Source organism: Schistocerca americana, chromosome 8 (assembly GCF_021461395.2).
Source record: "Schistocerca americana isolate TAMUIC-IGC-003095 chromosome 8, iqSchAmer2.1, whole genome shotgun sequence".
NCBI lineage: Eukaryota > Metazoa > Arthropoda > Insecta > Orthoptera > Acrididae > Schistocerca > Schistocerca americana.
Genome location: NC_060126.1, coordinates 185,933,991 through 185,958,479, shown reverse-complemented (window position 1 = coordinate 185,958,479; position 24,489 = coordinate 185,933,991). Strand labels below are relative to the sequence as shown.

Here is a 24,489-nt window from a genome sequence, read left to right as displayed (position 1 = left end):
ACACCACAATAAGTATGACGAATAGCGAGATGCTGCGCACTTCATCATAAAGCTGACATATAAAGCTATACATAACGTAAAAATCAAATTTTTTTGATGAATAGTTTCTGTAAAACAGTGTGAGAAAAACTATGGAGTTAACGGAGCGCGCGTGACGTTATACTCATAATCGCACTGCTGCCCCTTGACTGGCAGGCTAACCGGCGTTCTCCGTGTGCAGCGATAGGCGCGTATAGTTGCACTGGACATTACCACGAATCGACATGCAGACTACTGGCTTTCTCTCTGTTCTCACACGTAGAAGTCAGTGCCCCATGCTTTCCACCAGCTCTCTAAGCTGGCATACAGCTTGTTGAATGTGCCAAAATGTTGTCTTCATAGAGAGCAGTTCGTGTGAGTAGTAATAAAACTCAGGGAGAGCCCAATACAGGCCGTGCTGCGGGTGATCAAGCACTTCACACCGTAAACGCTGCAGGAGCACCTTCATTGCTCCTGACGAGTGAGGCCGAAAATTGCCATGAGAAAGAAAACGCATGACAGTTATGTTATGTGGGCTGCATCTCATCAGGCGAAATCTCTCACCAATTCCTCATACTTCGCGGTAGACACTATTTATCTAGGAATCTGCACGGGTTCACTGTGTACTCCAAACTGAAAAGAACGAAGTGACGCAATCGACAGGCTTACTAGAGACACTGCCCAACACATCTGTGTAAAGCTTTATCGGATTTTCACTGTGGTTTCCATTTCGCGGCTGATCGGAGCCTATTTTCCAAATAGCCCTCGTACTTCTCTACTGCTCCACTCTCGAACAGCACGTGGGAAAAATGAACACACACATATTGCTGTACAAGCTCTGATTTCTTTTATTTTATTACAATTATCAATTCTCGCTATGGGGGTTGGCGGCAGTAAAATATTTTCACACTCAGAGGAGAATGTTGGTGATTGAAATTTCGTGTTACCTCACCGCAACTCAGAACGCCTTTGTTTTAAAGATTACCAGTCCAACTCGCTTATAATACCCACGTCACTCTCTCCCCTATTTCGCGATAACACAAAACGATCAGCCCTTGGGCTTTTTCAATATCCTCCGTCGAGCCTATCTGGTATGGATCCCATACCGCACGATAATGCTCTAGCAGAGGAAGGACAAAGGTAGTGTAGGCAGTCTCTTTAGTGAACATGTTGTATCTTCTGAGTGCTCTGAGTTGGGCAGCTTTAGATGCGTTCGTATCTCCCTGATAGATTTGTTTTCTCAGGTGACTAGCCCACATTCGAAATCACGGAGCTCTTCTGACCAACTCATTCTCCTGTACTGCTCCCCAAGTGCCAAAACATTACATTCTGCCTCCTATTATACTGGCGTGTCCGCCTCTTTCAGCAGCTAGTGGTCAATTCCGCATTACATGTGAGTGTCCAGATACTATTGATCAGAAGCGACCTTTCGGTTAGGGTGGGCAACAATCTTCGACTGTTTGCTGATATGGGCAAGTGTCGTCGTTGAGTGATTGTAGAATGATACAGGATGAATCAGGCCAAAGTTATATTTGGTGTGATGAATGGAAGCTGGCTCTAAGCGAGGCTGCGCATATGATGGTTTGTACGAGGGGGAGGGAGGGGGAGCGGTTAGACCTTGGAATATGGGGTATTTATAACATTTTGGAAGACTAATGACGACTTGTAAGAACCCATTAAAAAGATCTGTTACAAGCCTGCGTAGCACTTGCAAATGGAGCTAGGGAAAACCGACTGCCCATATGCTTCCGTACGAGCACTTAGCTTGTCTTCACAGTCGTTAAGCGAGATGTACGTTGGCGGCAGTAGTCTCTATACGGCCTACTGCGAATACCTGTTCTCTAAACTTTCACAATAGCGTTCCTAAAAAATAACGCCCCCTCCCACTACCCTTGCTCTGGGTGTGGATACCATTAGCTCTTAATGTTGAAACATCTAATAGATTAATAGAGAAAGAAACGACATAGCATTCGAGTACAATATTAGTGGTGTGCTGCTTGACATAGTCACTTCGATTATAAATGTAGGCGTTACAGAGCAAAGCGACATGAAATGGAATTAGCAGTTAAGGTTAGCTGTAGGAAAGGTGAATAGTCGATTTCAGTTTATTTGGGAAAATTCTAGGAAAGTGTTGCTTATTTATAAAGGAGGCCGCGAAGAGAACGCTTGTACGACCTATTATTGAGTACTGCTCGAGTGTTTGGATCCCCACCAGGTCAAATTGAAGGATGACATCGAAGTAATTCAGAGCCGTACTGCTAGACTTGTTAACAGTAGCTTCGATCGACACGTGAGTATTACCGAAATGCTCCGTGAAACTGTTGTGGATTGGCAGGAGCCAACCCACGGGGTTTGGAGGAAGCCGAAAGGCACGCGCTTAAGCTCACGCAGGCTGGCGTGAGGTCTGGAACAGGACAAGGTAGTTAGACTAGAAAAAAAGGATGTAACTGGTGGAATATTTAACTTTAATCCATTAATGTTGAACGTAGCTCTTGTCTGTACATTCTTTACAATATCAATAGCAACTGATAATGGCGCCTTGCTAGGTCGTAGCAAATGACGTAGCTGAAGGCTATGCTAACTATCGTCTCGGCAAATGAGAACGTATTTTGTCAGAGAACCATCGCTAGCAAAGTCGGCTGTACAACTGGGGCGAGTGCTAGGAAGTCTCTCTAGACCTGCCGTGTGGCGGCGCTCGGTCTGCAATCACTGATAGTGGCGACACGCGGGTCCGACGTATACTAATGGACCGCGGCCGATTTAAAGGCTACCACCTAGCAAGTGTGGTGTCTGGCGGTGACACCACAGAAACCATACGTGATTTCTTGGCGGGAAGAAATCGTTTCTTTTGAGGACACTATCGCAAAAGTTTAGAGAACTGGCATTCGCCACAGACTGTGTAGAGATTGTACTGCCACCAACGTACATCTCGCTTAAGGACCGTGAAGACAAGCTATGAGAAATCAGGGCTTATACAGAAGCATATAGACAGTCGGTTTTCCCTCGCTCCACTTGCAAGTGAAACCAGAAAGGGAGGGACTAGCGGTGGTACAAGGTACCCTCCACCATACACCACATGGTTGCTTGCTAAGTATGTATCACAGAAATGTTTTACGCAAATGGCCAGGATGGGCTGTTGTAGTGCTTCCAATTCCAGCAAATGGGTCTGCGACCAGTTGGTTCCCAGTTGGGAGTGTTTCGCATTTGCATCTCCGGCATTGCCTAAAACAAAACATTAAAAAAAAATCCAAACCTTACGAGAAATGCAGACACCTAATGGGTCACTGATTTACTTAGAGGTAAGAAATGGTTATCTTCAATGAAACGCTTCCCAAGCGTTTCGGAGAAATCGAAACTCGAAGTTCTAGAAGCCTACGAGGGGACTATTCCTCGAGCAAAGATGTTAGCACAGCCGGAAAAGGCGATAGACCGCAAGCCTGCCCCTACCATTGTTTCATACCTTGTCATTATTGCGTTCCTAATCATGCGCCCAACATTTTTATCGCTACAACGCATCATATTTCTTCGGAAAAGAAACTCGTTTGCAGAAAATTTTAAATATATTCTTGATGCACATGTGATCATACCCCAGAATCGCTGTATTTGGATACTATGGAGCCATTCTGGTCCTTAGTGGAGAATAACCGAAGGGCCTATTACTCAGACAAAGCTTCCCTCGAGGAATTAGAAGAATTTCGTTCCCAGGTCATAGCATAAATCACTTTGATCAATGTTTACAATTCATATCCACCGATTCCCAGGAGAATTCGAGACTGTTTTCCATTGCACTCTACATATTGCACATGTTGTCGTCTTCAGTCGGAAAACTGGTTTGACGCAGCTCTCCGCTCTCGTTTGTCTTGTGCAAGCTTCATATCAGCTTATCCACAGTGAAAAACATCCACTCGAACCTGCTTACTCTATTCGAGTCTTCGTCTCCCCTCTGCACTTTTTACGCCGAACATCTCCCTCCATTACCAAATGGACTAGTCTTTGATGCCACAGATTGTGTCCTATCAACTGATCCCTGTTTTAGTCAAGTTGTCTCATAAATATCTTTTTTCCTCAGTTCAGTACCGCAGGATTGGTTATCCGAGCTATCCACCTAATCTCCATTTTTCTGTAGCGCCACATGCCAATAGCTTCTGATATCTTCTTCTTTGTGCTGTTTATCATTCACGTTTCACTTCTGCACTAGGCTTCATTCCACAGACATATCTTCAAAGAGGACCTTCTAACACTTAAATTTATGTTCCATTTTAATAAAGTCCTCTTTTTTCTTGCTTAATTTTATATCCTCTCTAGTCCGGCCATCGTCATCTATTTTACTCCCAAAATGGTGAATCTCATCTAATATGCTACTTTTTGTGGCGTAATTCCGAAGCTAATTCCCTTAGTATCATCTGCTTTAATTCGCCTGCATTCTATTACCTTTGTTTTCGTTGTGTTCACCAAATAAGGTGGCACGAAGAAAATCCTCCACCTCGAAAAACAATTGTTTTAATTGAGGTGGGTGGCTTTCTGATCACACAACAACAATTCCACTCCCCCACAGGGCAAATTAACAATAATTTATCACGCTACTACTTCATCAAACACCTTCTCAACTGGCATCACGAGGGGGAAAAAAATGACTCTAAGCACTATGGGACTTAACATCGGCGGTCATCAGTCCCCTAGAACTTAGAACTACTTAAACCGAACTATGGGACTTAACATCTGTGGTCATCAGTCCCCTAGAACTCAGAACTACTTAAACCTAACTAACGTAAGGACATCGTACACATCCATGCCCGAGGCAGGATTCGAACCTGCGACCGTAGCGGTCGCGCGGTTCCAGACTGAAGCGCCTAGAACCGCTCGGCCACTCCAGCCGGCCACGAGGGACAGTGCATCCCCGTAGGTTAACAGCGCATGATGGTCAACCGCACAAATGCGAACCACACCCAACAGTGCTTAAAGTCGATGCTCTGACGGGAACAGGTATCTCTACCGTGCCACAGCCTTGAAAGTTTATCAATAAAAATATTCGTAATACTTAACTAAAGTCTGAAGATGAACCAAGGAAAATTTATTAACAGTATACTATAAACTTTGGGCTCTTCCTGAATCCATTGAACAATGACTAACTAAACTGGTAGTATGACCAGTCTGGCTCTGTTGGCGGTGACAGTGGATACGGCCTGGCGCCGTATTTTGATACACGCACACTGCAACTCTCGGCAGATGCTACGATACTGTGCGGCTCTGAAGACACGGTTGGTTGGCTGGTTGGTTACTTAGCTACGGGTTTCATAGATCATTTGAATGATTCTTTTATCGAATTGACGTGAAACTAGTCAATTTACAGGATATCTGTACAAGATTACTGTTTACATTTTTTTTAATGGCTACCAGTTTTTAAGTAAAAATTCGTCAGTAGAATAGAAGGAGATGTCAAGGACAAATGACTTTAAGTTTTTTTTAAAACTTGCTTTGCTACCTGTTCGATATCGTATGTTATTGGACAAAAGATCAAAATTTTTTGTTGCTGCATATTAAACGCCTTCCGAAGCCACAAGCCACTTTAACAATGGGTAGTAAAGGTCATTTTTCGCTTTAATGTTGTAGGTATGGACATCACATTCTTCTCAAATTGTGATGGATTACATACGGCGAATGTCATTAGCGCGCATGCACTGTGTGATCAAAAGTATCCGGACACCTGGCTGAAAATGACGTACAAGTTCGTGGCACCCTCCATCGATAATACTGGAATTCAATATGGTGTTGGCCCACCCTTAGCCTTGATGACAGCTTCTACTCTCTCAGGCATACGTTCAATCAGGTGCTGGAAGGTTTCTTGGGTAATGGCAGTCCTTTCTTCACGGAGTGCTGCACTGAGGAGAGGTATCGATGTCGGTCGATGAGACCTGACATGAAGTCGGTGTTCCAAAACATCACAAAGGTGTGCTATAGGATTCAGGTCAGGACCCTGTGCAGGCCAGTCCATTACAGGGATGTTATTGTCGTGTAACCACTCCGCCACAGGCCGTGCATTATGAACAGGTGCTCGATCGTGTTGAAAGACGCAATCTCCAGCGCCGAATTGCTCTTAAACAGTGGGAAAGAAGAAGGTGCTTAAAAGATCAACGTAGGCCTGTGCTGTGATAGTGCCACGCAAACTAACAAGGGGGCGCAAGCCCCCTCCATGAAAAACACGACCACACCATTACGCCACCGCCTCCAAATTTTACTGTTGGCACTACACACGCTGTCAGATGACTTTCACCGGGCGTTCGCCATAGCCACACCCTGCCATCGGATCACCACATTGTGTACCGTGATCCATCACTCCACGCAACGTTTTTCCACTGTTCAATCGTCCAATGTTTACACTCCTTACACCAAGCGAGGCGTCGTTTGACATTTACCGGCGTGGTGTGTGGCTTATGAGCAGCCGCTCGACCATGAAATCCGAGTTTTCTCACCTCCCGCCTGACTGTCATAGTACCTGAGGTAGATCCTGATGCAATTTTTAATTCCTGTGTGATGGTCTGCATAGATGCCTGCATATTACACATTACGACCCTCTTTAAATATCGGCGGTCTCTGTCAGTCAACAGACGAGGTGCTGTCCACCCCGATAGCTGAGTGGTCAGCGTGAGGGATTGCCGTCCTACGGGCCCGGGTTCGATTCCCGGCTGCGTCGGTGATTTTCTCCGTTCAGGGACTGGGTATTGTGCTGTCTGCATCATCATTTCATCCCCATCCGGTGCGCAGGTCGCCCAATGTAGCGTCGAATGTAATAAGATCTGCACCAAGGCGGCCGGACCTGCCCCGCAAGGGGCCTCCCGGCCACTGGCCAATGACGCCAAACGCTCATTTCCAACAGGCGACGTCGTCCTGTACGCTTTTGTCCTGTACGTGTCCCTTCACGTTTCCACTTCACTATCACATCGGAAACAATGGATCTAGGAATGTTTAGGCGTGTGGAAATCTCGCATACAGACGTATGACACAAGTGTCACCCAATCACCTGACCACGTTGAAGTCCGTGCGTTGCATGGAGCGCCCCATTCGGATCTCTCACGATGTCTAATGACTACTGAGGTCGCTGACATGGAGCACCTAGCAATAGGTGGCAGCACAATGCATCTAATATGAAATACGTATGTTTTGGGGGTGTCTGGATACTTTTGATCACGTAGTGTATGTGCATACCTACGGCGCACTTACTATGCCTAACTCCTTGAAAAGATACCTGCACAACGTCTATGGCTCAACACCACACTTTATTCTTACTGCTCACTTTTCTGCAATCAATACTTCCTTCCTGGGTAATGAGGTACCCCAACAAAGTTACTGAATAATACATTATTGAGTGGAAATTTGCAATATACATGAATAGGTTGATTCATTTCTTTCCAAGATTAGTAGTTACACGAACAGCAAAAATATCTGGATTTAATTGTTTGAGAAGCTCAGTAATACTCTTTCCCGATTTCAAGCTTTCATCAATATGTACACACAAAACTTTGGAGCGCCACCGCAGTTGTAACTTTGAAGTCTTATCACAGCCTTGTTTTCACAGGCAGCAGCAAGAGCAAGACGGAGACGCGCAGCCGCAGCTTGACCTCGCAGCGCACCACCTCCTTCAAGCTGACGGAGCAGCAGATCCTGCAGCTGACTCAGCAGGCCTTGCCTCAGCAACTGGACACTCAGCAGCCACCAGAACGGCAGCCGCAGCAGCCCAACGGCCACGCCACCAGCCCCCCAGACACCACTCCAATTTGAGGCTACACCTCAGATGGGCGTTTTGTGTGCTTCACAGCTGCTCACCTCCGTGCTGTTGCTTATGATGCCTGCCAGGCCGAGTGATCAGGTGCATCCCTGCATCAAAACTTCAGTACCAGCGAACAACAGCTGCATCTTGCAGCTGCCTTTGTGCCACTATCTCTGATGGGCATCCTCCTGGTCACTTGCATGCCTGCCATTGCGGCCTAGGTTCGTGCTGTAGCTGTCACTGCCCACCAGGCTGAAGAAACCAATCAGACGCCATTCCATCTTACCACTGGCGACGTTGACGAAGCAACATCAGCGTGAAGAGAAGTTGACACGCGTGTGTTCCTCACTAACTGTAATGACCACATGGCAACAACACTGAAGACTGTGGAGCTCAGTATTCTTGCGTGTGTAGCATTTCGGTCCTGGTTGGATTTGTGGTGTTGATAGAATTCTGGCTGTTTCGTTGACTTTTTCAGAGTGATGAGGCGGCAACTTCTTTTATAAAACCAGCTCCATGATAACCTTGACTAGTGCGTCCTTGTCCTAACACCTTCTGACGAACAACTGACTTTATTCGTGCTCAGTGTTGTAGTTAAATGCCAAATATATTCTGTGAACGACAGGCTTTTAACCACGCCTGTCAGTGATTTTGTCCCTCATACACTCTAACGGGAAAGACTAATTCAAGCTGTATGGGATATTAGCTGTCGCTGTATGACCTGTGGGAACATTTTTTGAAGTGCAGCTGGATGTGGAAAGTGTTTTCTTATATTAATAAGGAAATGACAACATATTAACTCCTTATAAAACGGTTGGTTGTTCTCAGGTGTGAGACGCTGTTTTAAAAGATAGGTGGAGTATCTGCTGAGGTTTTGATAAGTAACTGAAGCAGCTAGTTACCTTTCTTATTAAATACAAACGTTGTAACGACAGAGTAATCTTTTGGCACGAGCCAGTGGAGTACACTTCCATGTCTCGGAGAACAATTTCGAATACATGACCGTTTCTGAATCTGCAACTACCGGCGAAGTTACCACGAAAACAATGAAGAACAATGAAAACTTCAAAATAAGTGATGTACCTAGTGGAAAGTGACGATTATGACATTTCAGACGTGAACGAAAGTTCAGAATCGACCAGCATGCATTTTGAAAGATTGGGTTTCAGCGTTTCCGCACTGCTATGAGAAATGTCAATCACGCTTCGATGATAACAATTGTATCTGAGGGTGTTTCAAAACATACAGCTTTGATATTTAAAGCTAAATTTCACGACTGGTGAAAAGCTGTAAGCAACTGGCTACCCAAAAAAGAAAACGTGGAATTTTGACACTGAGGAAATGGATGTTTGTAGACTCCACGCTGATCAGTTTATTTCACGCAGAACATCCTGTTGACACCACACTGTTCAAGGGATCCTTTCGCTGAAAAACTTCCTCGTATACGTAATTGGTCAGACAGGAAGACACACGCAGAACGGTAAGAAGTAATTGTTCCTAGTGTCTTGGTTCCCAGCATCCTTTACACGGAACGTTTCGGAGCAATGGAACTATTTATTTCAGAGAACCTCCAGTGAACCAGTAATAGGTCCATATCTCAGTGAATTACGTGAACCATGCAAAGTTGGGAATATGGTATTATTCATACGTTGCCTCAACTAAAACATACATGTGTAATGAGATATTGAAGACGTAGCGTATTATTATAAAGGCATCGCTCAATACGTTCCAATATGTATATGAATTAATTTTTTGCCTTTGGGTATCGCAAATGCCAATTTATTTGATATAAATGACATGATCTGTGCCTGAATGGCATGAGACCCGCCAGTTATATTTCGCAGAATGGGACGGAATGTCGTAGGACAATTTTGAATACAAGACCGTTTGTGAATTTGCAACTATCGGAGAAGTTACCACGGAAAAAAATCAAGAACGATGAACAATACAAGTTAAGTGATGAAAAGGAGAATCTATGGGGGACAGACTGTCAACGACAGCTAATGCATGTGGCAATTTATGTTTCCCGAAGTAGTTTATTGATAGTGAATAAAAACTTATACACGCAAGTGCACTGCAGTGATCGTACTGTCATATTGAACCCATTACTTGCAAAGGCCAGTTAAAACAATGACACGAGACAGGTGTTCTTACTGATATCACCTGCATGTTTTTTAGTTATTTTACGTTACGACCATCGAACAATGATACAACTAAGTTACAAATAAATGTGGAGAGGTTTTAATCTTCTTGGAAAGACATTTTTGGTAGTGCACATAATATTGGGTTGCTGGGACAACCTTAAAAAACAATTGAGGTAATAATAAATTACGATGGACTTCGTACAGAAGTGATTTTTGCACTCAGCTCTTCGTCTTACACTAGTCATTTGGACAACTGATGTCTAAAAAAAAAATGTTTATTTCTCCATTTAAGAACTACACAGTTCTGATAGCTGTTTTTGAAATATTAGAGTCTCTTGAGGATTGTTGTACCTTACCACAATAAAGATATTCAACCTTTGTTGCACATGTTTAATCTTTTTTATCTATTTTAAGTATTAGAACGATTCTACTCCCAGCAGCCTCTTACATAAGACAACTACACAAAGCAGTAAAATTCAGTAACACACAACCGCTCTCTGGAAACAGAATCTGTCAGCGCAGTTCCTTCACTAGTATAAAGACAGTAGCGTGACAGCAGCTTCAACAGAAAACAGCAGTGTTTCTAAATAAACGTAGCCTCGTTTCCTTTCGTTGAGATAATTCTCGTCCTGAATGGAAAACTAGAAACTACGCCAGCAGCGACAATGTAGAGTCTTGTAGACACTTCTGTAGCGGAGACTTAGTTGAAAGCTGCTTGTTGCTATGTCAGCCTCCAAATTCTCTTTGTTCTGCATATTCTGGACCGTAAACATATTTTATGCCATATGACCGATTACTAAATTTTTAAAATGTATGGATTAAAAATCCTAGGTCAAGATCGTAAAAATAAATTGACAAGTAGTTTCAGCTCACTCAGAGCCATCTTTTGATCCAAAATATAGAAAATTGCACGTAAGAGATGAACAATAACAAGATCCATTTAATAATTAAGCTTACGTTATTCGTTACATACCGATATAAAATAATTATTTTGTTTGTATCAACTACTATGCATTAACACATCGTCATAATCTGTTGAGGTGAATCGCTCCTATCAAATTGAAGAATTGTATGGGCATATACGTACTGGAAAATATATTGGATTGTGACCAAAAAAAGACACACTAAAGCATATTTGGTACATGGCATAAACTGTTATGCATTGCTCCATCTGAAGAATATGCTCGTGGAATTCATCATACTCTCGTTTAGTTACGTGTTTCTAGCATTCACCAATTATTTACTTAGACAGCGGTCAGGGACGTTGCAGATCAGATGCTGACCCTACAAACTGCCTCTAGCAGATCCTGTCCTGTGCGATTTCCAACCAGTTTCCTTTGAACCTTAGTTGTTGCAGGTTTTTCCATTGTCCATGCTCCCAGCTCGTTCGTGGTCTTCCCCAGTAGTGCTTTACCTCTGGTCTCCCTGCCAACACTGCTTTTGGCCTAACATCCTCTGTCATTGCAGTCGCTTGACTTTTGCTTTTTGTGCAATATTAGGCTCGTTCGTCCTAGCATATATTTCTTAATTTTTCGATCTTCTCCGCCCTACTTCTCATGCTCTTTGTCTCAAACACCATCAGTTTTTTTTTTATCACTCTCAGTGGTACCTACTCGGAGTTTCTATGCCACACAGCAAAACTAGGGTACTTATTGTACTTCACAATAATTATCTGTTATTCCACTCCCGAACAGCGGGCGGAAAAAATGAACACCTGTATCTTTCCGTGTGAGCTCTGATTTCCCTTATTTTATTATGATGATCGTTTCTTCCATCTATGTTCCCGTCAACAAAATATTTTTGCATTTAGAGGAGGAAGTTGGTGATTGAAATTTCGTGGGAAGATCCCGCCACAACAAGAAAGACCTTTTTTTTAACGATGTCCACCCCAAATCCTGTATCATGTCCGTGACACTCTCTCCCCTATTTCTCGATAATAAAAGACATGCTGCTCTTCTTTGAACTTTCTAGATGGACTCCGTTGCTCCTATCTGGTAATGGTCCCACACCGCGCAGCAGTACTCCAAAAGACGACGCACAAGCGTACTGTAGGCAGTCTCTTTAGTATATCTGTTTCATCTTGTAAGTGTTCTGCCGACAAAAAAAAAGTCTTTGGTGCACCTCCCCCAGTACATTTCCTATGTGTTCTTTCCGATTTAAGTTGTTCGTAGTTGTAATTCCTAGGTATTTAGTTGAATTTATGGCATTCAGATTGGACTGATTTATGGTGTAACCGAAGTTTAACGTAATCTTTTAGCACTGATGTGGATGACCTCACACTTTTCATTATTTAAGGTCAATTGCCGGTTTTCTCACCATGCAGATATTTTTTTCTAAATTGCTTTGCAATTCTTCTGATGACTTTACTAGACGACAGCCCTTCCCCTCCCCCCTCCTCCACAACCCCCCTCCTCTCCGCCACAGCAGCATTATATAGATAAGGAACAGTAGAGGGCCTATAATACTACCTTGAGGAACGCTAGAAATCACTTCTGTTTTACTCGATGTCTTTCCCTCAACTACTCCGAACTGTGACCTCTTCTGATTTTATTTTCGTTGGGATTATCTTTGATTTCGTAACTGGAATTAGACTGTTAACATAGACTTGATGCATTAACAATTCGTTGATTGATTTCTAGCTGGACATTATTTCTCCGGCTGAATGTGGTCCCAAATATTAAAAGTTCTCATCTATCTTCAACTTCATCTCTCTCACTTGTAAGTCCCCAGGCACTCCCTCTACTAAATTCCATCACTTCTCTCTTTTCTGCGTTTATTTTCATCACTCTACTCTGATATAGCTGTCGTATCATCTGCATACGATAGTATTTGCAGATTTCCATTCAGATTGATGCCCTTTCCTACGCTTTTCATCTCGCGTACATCTTTTTCAACGACAAAGTTAAATAAAGTGGGTGACACCGCGTCACTTTGGCGTAGCGCACTCTATACACACTTCCTTCGACATTCCTCCTTAACATCTTACTGCAGCTTTCGTATCTGTTGCCTACGCTTTTGGCAGGTTGATTAATTGCTCAGGTACCCCAAACGCCCCAAGGCTCACTCTGAGGATATTGTGGTATGCCTTTGAAAAATCTACGAAGTTCCCTATAATTTTCCCATCTCTTCCCATACTTGTCTCGTAGTAAGTATATCTGCAATTGCAGATTTTCCAATGCATATGGAGTATCTTGTTGTTCAATTCTTTTTTTTTCTTTGAGTGGCACAGTATGCTACATGTTTCACATATGGTCAGTTGTATCCATTCTTGCATCAGTGATTATATGATTATATTTTGAGACGAAATAATTGTGATTTTAACTTCAAGAGATTGTGTGATTTATTCACATTCCCTTGACGATGATAAATTAATGCCTGAGGGCCCTATTACCTTTGTTTCATTGTGTGCACGTTGAAACCTACATTTAACTGTAGATTATCGCTTTATATGCTCTCCATCTTCAGTAGGGATACTAGTGAAAGTGGGCCACAATTGCAACCAGTATACACATTTTAAGAACTGCGATCAGAAGAACGCGTTTGCTGTTTTTTGCATGCCTTGCAGTTCGGAAGGTAAGTGACAGCGTGGAATTCCGAGTGCCGACCGCTTATCATATCATGTTCGACGTCGTTGTTTCGTATACATATATTTCAAGTCTCTAGGCAGAAAAGTGTTAGGGTATCAGACAGCCACGTATGCTCATTGAATGTAACTCACCTGTAAGGTGGTTTATCAACACGTTTTCGAAATCCTGCAAGTAATGGTTATGGTTATAAAGTTCTCTTAAACACTCACCCGTGCCATCTACTCTCTCCGTTGCGCGAAGGAAGTAGTTACTATTCTTAAACATGTTCTTGTTGTTTTTAATAATGTTAGTCAGATTGCCTTATAAAAGATTTCTTTGGTCTATACATTATGTAATATGGGCATTTCACTCAGGTATGTTTCTGAATACATACTTTTAAGATGAAAGATAGATCACTCAGAATGTCCACTGACTTCCCGCACCCTGACTCCTTTGTTCTGAATCAGCAGGAACTAGAACACTTTGGGTTGTTAGTGTTTCATGTCTGATCACCACCAATCTTACTGATCAAACGTTTGAGCAGCAACACCATAGCAATTATTGGTGAATGATGTCTTTTATGCGCCTGATAAATAATTGTAGAAATATGTATCATTAATCCATGGCGATTCAATAAAAGCGTGCAATAATTAAACAAGTTATAGGCAATGTACGGTTTTCTGGTCAAAGGAAAATCACCAGTGCACGCAAAAAAAAAAAAAAGAAAAATAAACGACGCACCACGAAGGAACCGTCCGAATAATAGGACGGAAATCGGCAGATGTGACGTACATGCGTAGACAAACAGTTCATTACAGTTACAGAAGCATTGGATGATTTAATTAACAGAAAGAGCTTCACAAATGGAGCGAGTCAGTAATGAGTTCGTGCATCTCTGGCCGTTACGAAAGCAGTTATTTGGCTACACACTGATTGATTGAGCTGTTGGATGTCCTCCTAAGGAATATCGTACCATATTCTGTCCAACTGGCGCATTGGATCGTCAAAATCCTAAGCTGTTTGGAGAGCCCCGCCCATAATGTTCCCAACTTTCTCAACTGGGAAAAGATCCGGCGACCTTTCTGACCAAGGTAGGGTTTGGTGAGCTGGAAGACAAGCAGCAGAAACTCTAGAAGTGTGCAGGTGGGGATTATCTTGCTGAAATGTAAGATCAGGATGCCATTCCTTGAAGGACAACAAAATGGGGCCCAGAATATCGTCGGCGTAACGCTGTGCTGAAGGGTGTCGCGAATGACACCCAATGGGGCGTTGCTCTGACATGAAATGGCATCCCAGACCATAATGCATTGTTTCCGGGCGGTATGACCGATGACAGTAGACTTAGTATCCACCTGTTGTTCTGGGCACCTCCAGACACGACTTCGCTAGTCATCAAGACCTGGAGTCCACAGCTCATGGTCTTGCAGTAGCGTTCTCGCTTCCCGCGTACGAGGTCCTGGGATCAATTCCCGGCGGGGTCAGGGATCTTCTCTGCCTTGAGATGACTGGGTGTTGTGTGTCTTTCATCATCATTACATCCTCATTACTCGCAAGTCGCCGTAGTGGCATTAAAGAACTTTGGAGTGGCGGCCGAACCGCCCCGCGAGGGGTCTCCCGGCCACCAATGCCATACACTCATTGTTATTATCAAGACCTGAAATCTCATTGACTACAGTAGAATTGTCTTTAGTGGTGAGTTGTGCTTCAGACTGAGCCCCAATGACCAGTCAAGAAGTGTTTGGAGACGCCCGGACAGCAGTGGGATAGTAACCGGACTATAACGCCCCATAAGGCCTGACAACCAGGAGTGATGGTCTGGGGTGCCATTTCGTTTTATAACACGCTCGCTCCGGTTCTTATCCGTGGCACCCTTGTAGCACAATGGTATGTCGTTCTGTTGCCCTTCATTGCAACTCATCCTGGGCTTACGTCTAAGCAAGATAATGTTCGCCCGCACACGGTTTGTCTTGACCTTGGTCAGAAAGGTCATCGGGTCTTTCCCCAATTGAGAAAGTTTGGAGTATTGTGGACGGGGCTCTCCAAACAGCTCAGGATCTTGACGACCTTACGCCCCAATTGGGCAGAATCAGGAGGATATCTAACAACTCTATCAATGCCAAGCCAAATAACTGGTTGCCTATGGGCGAGAAGTGGACCAACGCATCGTGAATTTACTCTGCTTGTGATGCTCTTACTCTTGAATAAATCATCCAATTTTTATGAAACTGTGACCATTTCCTTTTTGTTTTTCAGAACGTGTAATACAGATTGGAGTATCATCGTGATTCATGTTCCTACATTATTTTAAATGGTACATGAATGGCAGTTCCTGTTTTTACCTGTTGAAAACGTGCTTAACTCCTGAAACCAGGTGTGGGAGTTCCTCAATGAACTATTTCGAGGCTGCTGGATTGGGTATGATTCACAAATATCTCCAGGTCCACAGAAATGTCCTCCATGGAGTCGAGACCCATATACGCCACACACCTCATTACAGAGAATAATCAAGTTCTATGTGGTTCAACGTTGATGCGAGACCCATGAAGAATTGTGCAAAAGTTTGAGGAGATGATACACAAGACGCCAACGAGGTCACGGAGACAGAGAACCACTTGATATATAGTTTTTATGTCAGTCGCTCCAATATGTAATATAATGTGTCGATGCAGGTGTACAGGGACGTCTTAGATACACTGCATTGTAGGGCAATAATCATGTTTAGCTTTCAGGTCAATGACAATTATATTGAATGCAATAGCTCTTCGAATTTACGGCTACCAATCTCAGTTCACACAAATATCAACAAAACAGATTACGTTGCGCCCCTTCAAATATCCCTTACTGTACGCAGTACCAACATAGGTGGCTACGGTCATGCTATCTAAGTCTATACTTTTATCCACTCGGAAACAAATTATACTAGAGTTTCCCATAAGAAATATTCAAGACATTAACTTTGGTTCAAAATGGCTGTGAGCACTATGGGACTCAACTTCTGAGGTCATTAGTCCCCTAACTAACCTAAGGACATCATATACATCCATGCCCGAGGCAGGATTCGAACCTGCGACCGTAGCGATCTCGCGGTTCCAGACTGCAGCGCCTAGAACCGCATGGCCACTTCGGCCGGCGATTAACTTTGGTACACCTGTGTAATAGAATGGGACCGAGGCATAACTACACTACTGGCCATTAAAATTGCTACACCAAGAGGAAATGCAGATGATAAACGGGTATTCATTGGACAAATATATTATACTAGAACTGACATGTCATTACATTTTCACACAATTTGGGGGCATAGATCCTGAGAAATCAGTACCCAGAACAACCACCTCTGGCCGTAATAACGGCCTTGATACTCCTGGGCATTGAGTCGAACAGAGCTTGGATGGCGTGTACAGGTACAGCTGCCCATGCAGCTTCAACACGATACCACAGTCCATCAAGAGTAGTGACTGGCGTATTGTGACGAGCCATTTGCTCGGCCACCATTGACGAGACGTTTTCAATTGATGAGAGATCTGGAGAATGTGCTGGCCAGGGCAGCAGTCGAACATTTTCTGTATCTAGAAAGGCCCGTACAGGACCTGCAACATGCGGTCGTGCATTATCCTGCTGAAATGTAGGGTTTCGCAGGGATCGAATGAAGGATAGAGCCACGGGTCGTAACACATCTGAAATGTAACTTCTACTGTTCAAAGTGCCGTCAATGCGAACAACAGGTGACCGCAACGTGCAACCAATGGCACCCCATACCATGGCGCCAGGTGATATGCCAATATGGCGATGACGAATATATGCTTCCAATGTGTGTTCACTGCAATGTCGCCAAACACGAATACGACCATCATGATGATGTAAACAGAATCTGGATTCATCCGAAAAAACGACGTTTTGCCATTCGTGCAGCCAGGTTCGTCGTTGAGTACAACGTCGAAGGCGCTCCTGTCTGTGATGCAGCGTCGCGGGTAACCGCAGCTATGGTCTCCGAGCTGACAGTCCATGCTGCTGCAAACGTCGTCGAACTGTTCGTGCAGATGGTTGTTGTCTTGCAAACGTCCCCATCTGTTGACTCAGGGATCGAGACGTGATTGCACGATCCGTTACAGCCATGCGGCTAAGATGCCTCTCATCTCGACTGCTAGTGATACGAGGCCATTGGGATTCAGCACGGCGTTCCGTATTGCCCTCCTGAACCCACTGATTCCATATTCTGCTAACAGTCATTGGATCTCGACCAACGCGAGCAGCAATTTCGCGATACGATAAACCGCAATCGCGATAGGCCACAATCCGACCTTTATTGAAGTCTGAAACCTGATAGCACGCATTTCTCCTCCTTACACGAGGCATCACCAGGCAACTCCAGTCAACTGCTGTTTGTGTATGAGAAATCGGTTGGAAACTTTCCTCATGTCAGCACGTTGTAGGTGTCGCCACCAGCGCCAACCTTGTGTGAATGCTCTGAAAAGCTAATCATTTGCATATCACAGCATCTTCTTCCTGTCGGTTAAATTTCGCGTCTGTAGCACGTCATCTTCGTGGTGTAGCAATTTTAATGGCCAGTAGTGTACAATAAGGAGATTCTAAATAGGTTCAAGTTGGAGTAGCAGATATAATAAGGGACAGAGATTTTATAGGGTGGAAAGCAGCGTCTGACCAGTATTCGGATTGATGACCACAGCATTAGCAAAACTAATATGTGCAGAACAGATGTGGAATATCAAGTTGATACTGCAACAACGAGAGTGAAACCACACAGTTGTAACTTTCGCAGACTTCAAAAAGCTTACGACTCGATCATCTCGTTTAATTTACTCCATGGATACGGCGTGGATAACAAAACAAATATATTAATGGAACTGGCCTCGACAGACACTTTCTCTAAAGAAAAATTCGTGGACGAAATCTCCGAAACTTTTCAAGTTAAAACTGGAGTAAAATAGGATGATAGTCTGTTCCTGCTCCTGTTAAACCCGAAACCCGATAACGTCATCAGACCTTAGAAGAAATAAATACTAGAAATGAGTATGGATACAAAAGATAAACAAATCAACCTAAGTGCTCTGCTTTTGCTGACGACGTACCAGTAACTATCCGGACTCTTGCGCAAAACCACGCCATCGAAAAACGTCGTGAGAGTATCTTCAAGACCGGGCTCCAGATCTCTTTACGAAAAAACACAATATGTAGACCACATGAGCCCAAACCTGGCATCACTTGCAGCCATGTAGGCTGTTTAGGTTTTTTTGTTGGTAATGCCACGTAGTGCTCTGTATGAAAATCACTTTCTGTGCTGTGTGCAGTCTGTGGATGGTTTGCATTGTTGTTGGCCATTGTAGCGTTGGGCAGCTGGATGTGAACAGCGCATAATGTTGTGCAGTTGGAGGTGAGCCGCCAGCAGTGGTGGACGTGGGGACAGAGGTGCCAAGAGTTTTGAGAGCTGATGATAAGGATGTGTGTCCATCAGAAAGAGGAAATTTGTAAGACTGGATATCATGAACTGATATACATATGATGACTTTTGAACATTATTAAAGTAAATACATTGCTTGTTCTCTATCAAAATCTTTCATTTGCTAACTATGCCTATCAGTAAGTACTTAGAATCTTTTATTTAGCAGGCAGTATTGGCGCTTGCTGTATTGCAGTAGTTCGAGTAACGAAGATTTTTGTGAACTGAGTGATTCATGAAAGGTATAGGTTATTGTTAGTCAGGGCCATTCTTTCATGGGGATTATTGAAAGTCAGATTGCGTTGCGCTAAAAAAAATATTGTGTGTCAGACTAGTGAAGATCAGAATAAGTAAAGAGAGAACTGTCTGAGTACATTCAGTTTTACTCAGCTGTCTTTGTACCATATAACGTAGAAGTTTACTGGCACAGTCATTCATAAATTTTTCCAAGGGGACGTTTCATATGGCGACCCTCCCAGGATACCTCACTGGAATCTTCTGATTTTTTCTTGTAGTTTGTGTAATTACAGTAGTTATTGTTCATTGCTAGCATATAATTGTAGAGAGTATCTTCTTTGTAGTTGTAGTTTCTCATTGTTGTACTGTAAAGCAGTTGTGGCATGCCTGTAGATTTGCACCAAATATTTTGCAGCCGTGCTTCCAATTAATTGGATATTATTTTCAATGCTATTTTATGTGTTTTCTTATTTTACTCTTCAAAATTGTGCTTTTCTGTGTCATCGTGTGAAATATTGTGACAATTATGGCATGTGAAAAGCGTAATACTAGGCTCCAAAGTAAACTGGGAAACAACAGTGAAGACAAGAGGAGTGTGTTAGCGCCACCGTGTAATGAATGAACAAATATTCAGGATAGTAATTTGGTAATTGTGCATAGGGAAATGGACCAGGCAATAAATAATCGTGTAGACAGTGAAACAGCTAGTGAACAGGGTAGTATTGTCGATCGATCAGTTGGCAACAGCTCGCCCTCGCAACCAGGAATGACAGGACACAATCTTGCAAATACCATACATTCAGGTTTTGCGTCCTCACCTTTTTCTCAATTAAACAACATTGCATATCCTGTAATTCACATTACAGTAAATGACGTAAAATTTATCGCAGTACTTGACTCTGGCAGTCCCATTTCAGTAATTAGTGAAACAGCTTTTAGCAAATGCAACATATCAAGTGCTTGCCCCACACTTCGTTTACGTAAGATTAAATTACAAGGTGTAAATTTTGGAAAAAGTGTAGATATACGCCAACAAACTAATTTAGAATTCTTTTGTCAAAGCCACAGATTCACTATGAACTTTCTTATCGTTCCATTATTGTCGACAGAAATTATATTGGGAGTCGACTTTTTGAATGAATACAAAGCAATCTTAAACTTTCACGATGCTGAAATAAGTTTAGAGAAAGAAGGTAAGTCAATAGCTTTGAAATTTGAAGATTGGCTCTCAAACCATGAGAAGGAAATTAATCGGCTTTACAACTTGTTAGACAACAGTTCGGAACTTTCGATGGAACTTGACACAAACAATCACTCTGCGAGTATTGACATGGATGATATCGACAGCGTATTTAATACTAATGAGTTAATTCAGAATAAAATTCAAATAATTGAGAATCGTAATGACACTGATAGGCAGGACCTTTTTCAGATTTTACGAGCACATTCCACAGTTTTTACTCACAAAACAGGAACAATCAAGGGATTTCAATGCCAATTTCTTGTTCGTGAGCATACTAAATTTTGTGTTAGACCATATGTAATTCCGGCACATTATAGGGACCGTGTTAGAACAGAAATACAATCTATGCTTGACGAGGGCATTATTGAGCCTGCAGTAGGCTCATACAACAATCCATTACATGTTGTTGAGAAGAAAAATGGATCGATCAGTCTTATAGATTCGAGACAAATCAATACTATCATCCATCCTGAAACAGAGAGGCTGCAAAAGTTGGAAGAACATCTTCAAAATTTTAATGGTGTAAAAGTGTTGTCTGCTATTGATCGCAGATCCAACTTTTATCAGATCGAACTTCATACAGAATGTAGAAAATACACAGCTTATCTTTGTTTCGGCGTTTGTTATCAATTTCGGAAAATTCCTTTTGGTTTGAACATTTCTTCAGCAGCATTCATTCGTGGGCTAGATTCCATTTTTTTTTTAATCTTACGGGACTTAACTGCTAAGGTCATCAGTCCCTAAGCTTACACACTACTTAACCTAAAGTATCCTAAGGACAAACACACACACCCATGCCCAAGGGGCGACTCGAACCTCCGCCGGCACCAGCCGCACAGTCCATGACTGCAGCACCTTAGACAGCTTGGCTAATCCCGCGCGGCGATTCCATATTACCTGAGTTCTTAAAAAGTCACATCACCTTATATTCTAACATCAGAAGCCTCATGGGAACAACATAATCGCATCCTCAGCAGTCTGTTACGTATTTTTGCAGAACCTGGAATTACAGTTAACTTGGAAAAGCCTGAATTCGGTAGGACAAAGGAGAAGTTTTTGGGACACATTATTTCTTCTGAAGGCATACAGCCGCATCCTGAAATGTTAGAAGCAATCAGAACCATACCAGTTCCATCCACAAAAACAAGTCCACAGTTTTCTAGGTCTCTTAAATTTTTCTGAATATGCAAATTCTAGTTACACCAAAACTTTGTTCTCTCACTGGAAAAAATACTGTTTGGAACTGAGACGAACAGGCACAGTTGGAATTTAATTCTTTGAAAGAAGCGCTACTTAATGCGCCAATACTAGATCATCCAGATCTGTCACAAGATTTCTGCCTTAGCACGGATTCTTCTGAAGTCGGTCTTGGTGCCCTTTTATTTCAAGAAGCCATAGAAAATGACACTACTGTTCAGAAAACCATTGCTTTTGCTAGCCACGTACTAACAAAATCTGAAAAAAATTATTTCGTTACTGAATTACAAGCTTCAGCTATCGTTTGGACATTTAACAAATTCCGTTTCTTTCTTTCTGGTAAACACGTAAAAGTAAACAGTGATAATTCTGCATCTCCATTTCTTATGTCTTCAAAATTAAATCATGACATGTTAAAACGATAGGCATTGTTTCTGCAAGAATTCCACTTCACAATAGTGTACATTCCTGGCAAGGAGAACATTGTTGCGGACGCATTATCACGTGCACCGGCTGGGCTTGAGAAAAATAACACAGAAGGCAACCTCGAAAAAAATTTCAGTATTCTTTATATTCAGAATGTCGCCTTTGAAAACTTCATCACCACATCTTTAAAGGAACAAGATAAAGATCCGTTTTGGAAAGATATCAAAAGTAAATGGCATGAAAAGACACACACACAGATTCGACATTATTATCTGGTTAGAAACAACATACTCTTCAAACGCTGCACTGTTGATGACAAGCTATGGATACTTTGCATTCCTGACGATTTTGTCAGTAAGCTCACCTGGTACATTCATTTCAGCTACGCACATTTTGGTCCACGAAAATGTTATCATATTCTTAGGACGACTTGTTATTTTAACAATATGGAAAAGAGAATTCGAAGAGTCTTGTCTATTCGCAAACTTTGTCAAAAGGCTAAACCATGTACTATCTCATATTGTGCTCCGTTGGTTCCTATCATTCCTTCTAAATTAAAAGAATTTTCTGCTGTTTATCTCTTGGGAACCATGTCAGAACATCGAATGGATTTCCGAACGTTCTCGTCGCTGTTGAACTTACCTCAAAATGTGTTACTTTCACACCGTTACGTAAAGCCACTAGACGGTCTGTATACAACGATTTTGTTAAAAATTTCTTACGTAAAGTTGGACATGTTAGTAAAGTCATTTCAGATAACGGACCGCAATTCAGATCTGCCGTTCGGTCACGCAGGTTTCGGAATCGTAAAATAAAACCTGTTTTTATTTCATTGTACTCACCACATTGCAATCCGTCTGAACGGGTTATGAAAGAAATCAATAAGCTTTGCAGACCTTATTGTCACAGAAAGCATCAGTATTGGGGCAGATATTTACACTTATTTCAAAACGTGCTGAATGAATTGCCTCATGACTCCACTACTTTACCACCTATTCTTGTACTGAAGAATGAAGAACCACCGAACAAAATCAGAGCTCTTGTACCTTTTCCGAATACACGTAAACTTCGACACAAAGGCATAATTGATTTGGCTATTAAAAATATAAACTCTGCTGCAAACAGAAGAAGAAAACTACACAGTAAAGCAAATGCAATGAAACTATATATTGGTCAGAAAGTTCTCTTTAAAGCTAATTCATTGTCACATAAGAAGAAACACTTGAGTCACAAAGTCTTTCTGATTTACAATGGACCTTACAGATTCCGACGTGTACCACATGATAATTGCGTTGAAGTTGAATCTCTGCGTACTAGGAAGAGTAAAGGTTTACACCACATTTCACATGTAAAACCGTTTATTGAGAGAATAATCTGCTTTTTAACTTAGTCTTTGCCATAAAATTTTTCACTTCACGTTACTAGTACGCTTTGTCACACTTAGAAACTGTTAACATGCAACAATGTTTTGAAGTCAACTATCCAGGCAAGAACCTAGGGAACTTATTTAGACAGTAATTACGAATGCATTTTTGTAGTGAACAGACGATACAGTGTTATTGTGTGTACATTCTTGCTTGTTCGTTGCACGATTACATAACGACTATAACGCTTACATACTTGGAACATGCCCTGCTAATGAGATTTTAATGCAACATTTTGGTTTACTTGAAAAGACATTCTGGATTTAAAGTAATTTCTGAGAGATAACAAATGACACAGTGGTTAGTTTATTTGACAGCTACACAATTATATCACGAAACTATTAGTGAGTAACACAATTTACATTATGGCTTTTTGCACTGTATCTGTTTTATATCTGCACAGTTTTTCTGTATTATTCAGGAAAGTAAAACATGTTTTAGTAGTACCTTTTCGGTATAGCTACAATGAGATAGGTATCTTTCTTTACACAACAGTATGTTACAGTATAGTACTTTCTTGGTCACGGTAATGTACGTAATAACTACGATGTCTATACGCATAGCATTTCACTTTTGTTGATGACGAGGTAAGTACATTGACTTTCGCAGAACTTTGCTTATGGAGGACGATAATTACGAGACTTGGAACATTTTTACCGTTAAGGAATGACAGAAATTATCCTACATCAAGACGCACAGTTTAGTGCTACAGGACACGCATTTGAGTGATTAATTTTTATACTTAGAACATTTTTTAAAGATTTTTGAATTACAAAGATACAAAGAAGGTGTTCTGTTATACATTTCATTTCATTGGTGTAATCTGTAACACCTGAGGGTATAATTACATTCATCCTCAGGGGGTACACGCATACTTTGTGTATTAAGCGAGTGGCAAGCGCTAGGAGCCCTAGCTGATATGATATTTGCTTATACAACTTTACATATCGGTACCATATTTCTTACCATATTTCTCTAACACAGAATTACACAGCTATCTGATCATTTAAA

General features: G+C 42.1%; 1 protein-coding gene across 2 annotated transcripts in view; it reads left to right on the top strand.

Moving 5' to 3' along the window:
• LOC124545051 (probable G-protein coupled receptor Mth-like 1) overlaps nt 1-10,319 on the top strand; it is a 399,074-nt gene extending 388,755 nt beyond the window's left edge. For both annotated transcript variants that reach the window (XM_047123840.1, XM_047123839.1), the window contains exon 10: nt 7,592-10,319. In XM_047123840.1, coding sequence (XP_046979796.1) covers nt 7,592-7,794 — 203 coding nt within the window. In that variant the 3' untranslated portion in view covers nt 7,795-10,319. The remainder of the gene's footprint in view (nt 1-7,591) is intronic.
• The last annotated feature ends 14,170 nt before the right edge of the window (nt 10,320-24,489 follow it).